This window comes from Nannospalax galili, unplaced genomic scaffold, assembly GCF_000622305.1.
Source record: "Nannospalax galili isolate Female #2095 unplaced genomic scaffold, S.galili_v1.0 scaffold1995, whole genome shotgun sequence".
Lineage (NCBI taxonomy): Eukaryota > Metazoa > Chordata > Mammalia > Rodentia > Spalacidae > Nannospalax > Nannospalax galili.
The window spans coordinates 5,444-8,127 of record NW_008335820.1 but is presented as its reverse complement, the minus strand read 5'-3'; the positions used below and the strand labels follow the sequence as shown (position 1 = coordinate 8,127).

General features: G+C 44.1%; 1 protein-coding gene across 1 annotated transcript; it reads right to left on the bottom strand.

Moving 5' to 3' along the window:
• Positions 1-1,333: 1,333 nt before the first annotated feature.
• Positions 1,334-2,277, bottom strand: LOC103732015 (olfactory receptor 11A1-like). The gene is given in 2 exon segments (XM_008830537.1): positions 1,334-1,717; positions 1,720-2,277. Coding segments are annotated over 2 exon segments (942 nt in total).
• Between the last annotated feature and the right edge of the window lie 407 nt (positions 2,278-2,684).

Sequence of the window (2,684 nt, the reverse complement as noted above, 5' to 3'; positions counted from 1 at the left end):
CTGGGGCTGGAGAGATGAATCAGCAACTAGGAACATTTGGTATTTTTGCAAAGTACCTGAGTTTAGTTCTTAGCACCCATGCAGCGCTTCACAATCACCTGTAACTGATTAATGGTGATTAATTCCATTCAGGAGAAGAGCTCAACACAGGGATCAGAAGCAGCTTTGCCTTAGCAAGGGCATGACTGAACCTCCCAGAGGTTCTCTTTTTAGCTTCTTTGTCTGACCTATGTCTTGGTTTAGACTCTTCTGGGTCATCTAGAACTTATCTTTTCTTCAATTTTAAACATTATTCACAGCATATGACCAGCAGTTATTTCTCACAAAATTATAACCATATAATGCAATTCAACATCCTCATTGGCCTTAGATACAGGCTCTTCGGTCCCCTGAGATCTAGTGAATTCAAATCTTTCTTTCTCTAAATATTCATCCTTCAACTGACACTGGAAACCACTGAGCAAAAGCTTGTCAAAGTGAACCCAAGCATAGGGAATTGTGAAGTTTACAGAGATCAAATAGCAAGGACAAGGTCAGGAGACTAGTGAGGCTGACAATCGATAGCAGTAGTCAGGACGGAGGGAACATAATATGTCCATGTTTTACTGACAGATACATTGCAGCACTCCTTAACATTTTGTTTGTTTGTCATTGTAATGGGGGTTATCTACTGCACATTATTTTTTTGAAAAACAGATTGAAAACTCCATTATCCATTTTTTTAGCATACATATGCATGTGCACATGCACGCACATGCACACGCACACACACACACACACACACACACACACACACGAAAGTTTCAAATGTCATACTGTATTCTAACCACGTGGAAATTCACAGAGATTCATAGTCTGGGACTTGTCAAATGTTTGAGTGACTTTCTTAAACCAGCTGTGTTGTTTTTATTTGTTGAGTAAATTAAAATGATTTTATTTATAAAATGTCATGCTTCAATAATGTAAATGAGTTTTATTTCTAGATTTGTTTCAGCATTACTCTTTTGTTTTTGTAATTTCTTTTTCATTAATTAGTAGCAGTGTTGTTCATCGTGATGGACTGCACTGTGATAATTCAGTACATGTCTGCAGTGTATGATGATCAAATAAAGGTTTTATGGTATGTTCAGTAAAGAACTCACATAAGGTCACATAATTTTTAAACTAATACTTGAAAATTGACGGACTACAGTCTTCCATCTGAGCATAACCCAGAAGAGCCAACGGGAATGCTGAAAACCTACAAAGTTCCTCAACTCCTGCCCATAGTGGGAGACCGCTCAGTGGAGATGTTGTAAACACAAAAGAAACCCTCCCCGCTCCCTGGCCCCCATCACACCTCAATTGGTTTGCAGCAGAGAAGCCTTCTTAGTGCCTGAAGAACTTCTTGGTTCCTCAGGGTATAGACAACAGGGTTGAAGATCAGGGTGACTACTGTGTAGAGCAGGGCAAAGACCTTGGGGAGGAGCTGGGAGTGGATAGCAGAGGGTGCAATGTACAAGGCCCTGAGGCTTGCGTAGAATGTGGACACCACCACCAGGTGAGAGGAACATGTGGAGAAAGCCTTTGTCCTGCTGGCCCCAGAGGGGACTCTCAGCACAACCCCATTCCGAGAATAGGTGACCAGAACCAGTCCAAAGGGGACAGTGATGAAGACCACAGAAAGAGTAAATGTCGTCATCTGGGCCACTCCAGTATCTGAGCAAGCCAGGCCCAGCCCATCAAAGGGGAGAAGTCGCAGTAAAAGCGATCAATGTGGTTGGGGCCACAGAACATCACCTGGGACATCAGAACAACAATGAGTCCATCTACCATAAAGCCAGACAGCCAGGCTGTGAGCATCAGCCCCAGGTACCACCGAGGCCCCATCAGGAATGGATACCTCAGGGGCTGACAAATGGCCAGGTAGCGATCATAGGCCATCACAGCCAGAAGGAAACACTCATCTGTGGCTAGAGAGCCAAAGATGAAGAACTGGACCAGGCAGCCAGCCACAGAGATGGCAGCCTCCTGTAGGAAGCCTTCCAGCATTTTGGGGATTGCTGTGGAAGCGTAGAGGATCTCCATGACAGACAGATTGGCCAGAAAGAAATACATGGGCATGTGAAGCCTGTGGGAGTTGAGCACCACCACCACGATGAAGGTGTTTCCAGTTATGGTAGAGGCATAGACAGCGGTGAGCACAGAAAGGAGCAGGAGGTGCAACTCAGGGACATCATGGAAACCCAGGAGCACAAACAGTGTGACGGTTTGGCTGCCTGTGGAGACACGTTCCATGAGTTAGCGAGTATTCTGCTTGGCAGTGAGTGGAGAAATTTTAGTGTGTCTCTGTCTTAGAGAGCAATCCTAAGGTTGATGAGGCTAAAACATGAAAGACAACAGAGAAGGTTCCAAATGAGACTAGCTTAAACTAGTCTGTATTTGCCATGCTCATTTTTAAATCATTGCTTCTCAGCTCTCTTTCTCCCTGAACTTTTTGATTGTGCTTACACCTCTAATGCTTCCAATCCTTTAACACACTAATCCCATCTGTTGTTTATGTCACACTGTTCCAACACCCTGATCTGTATAATCTATCAGTTTCTTTCAAGTGCACCATGAAATGTCCTCCAAATGCCTGCTAGATGTGTCCTTCAACAACAAACTTTCGGCCTCCACAGCCACAGCCAACACTCTGGCAGTGA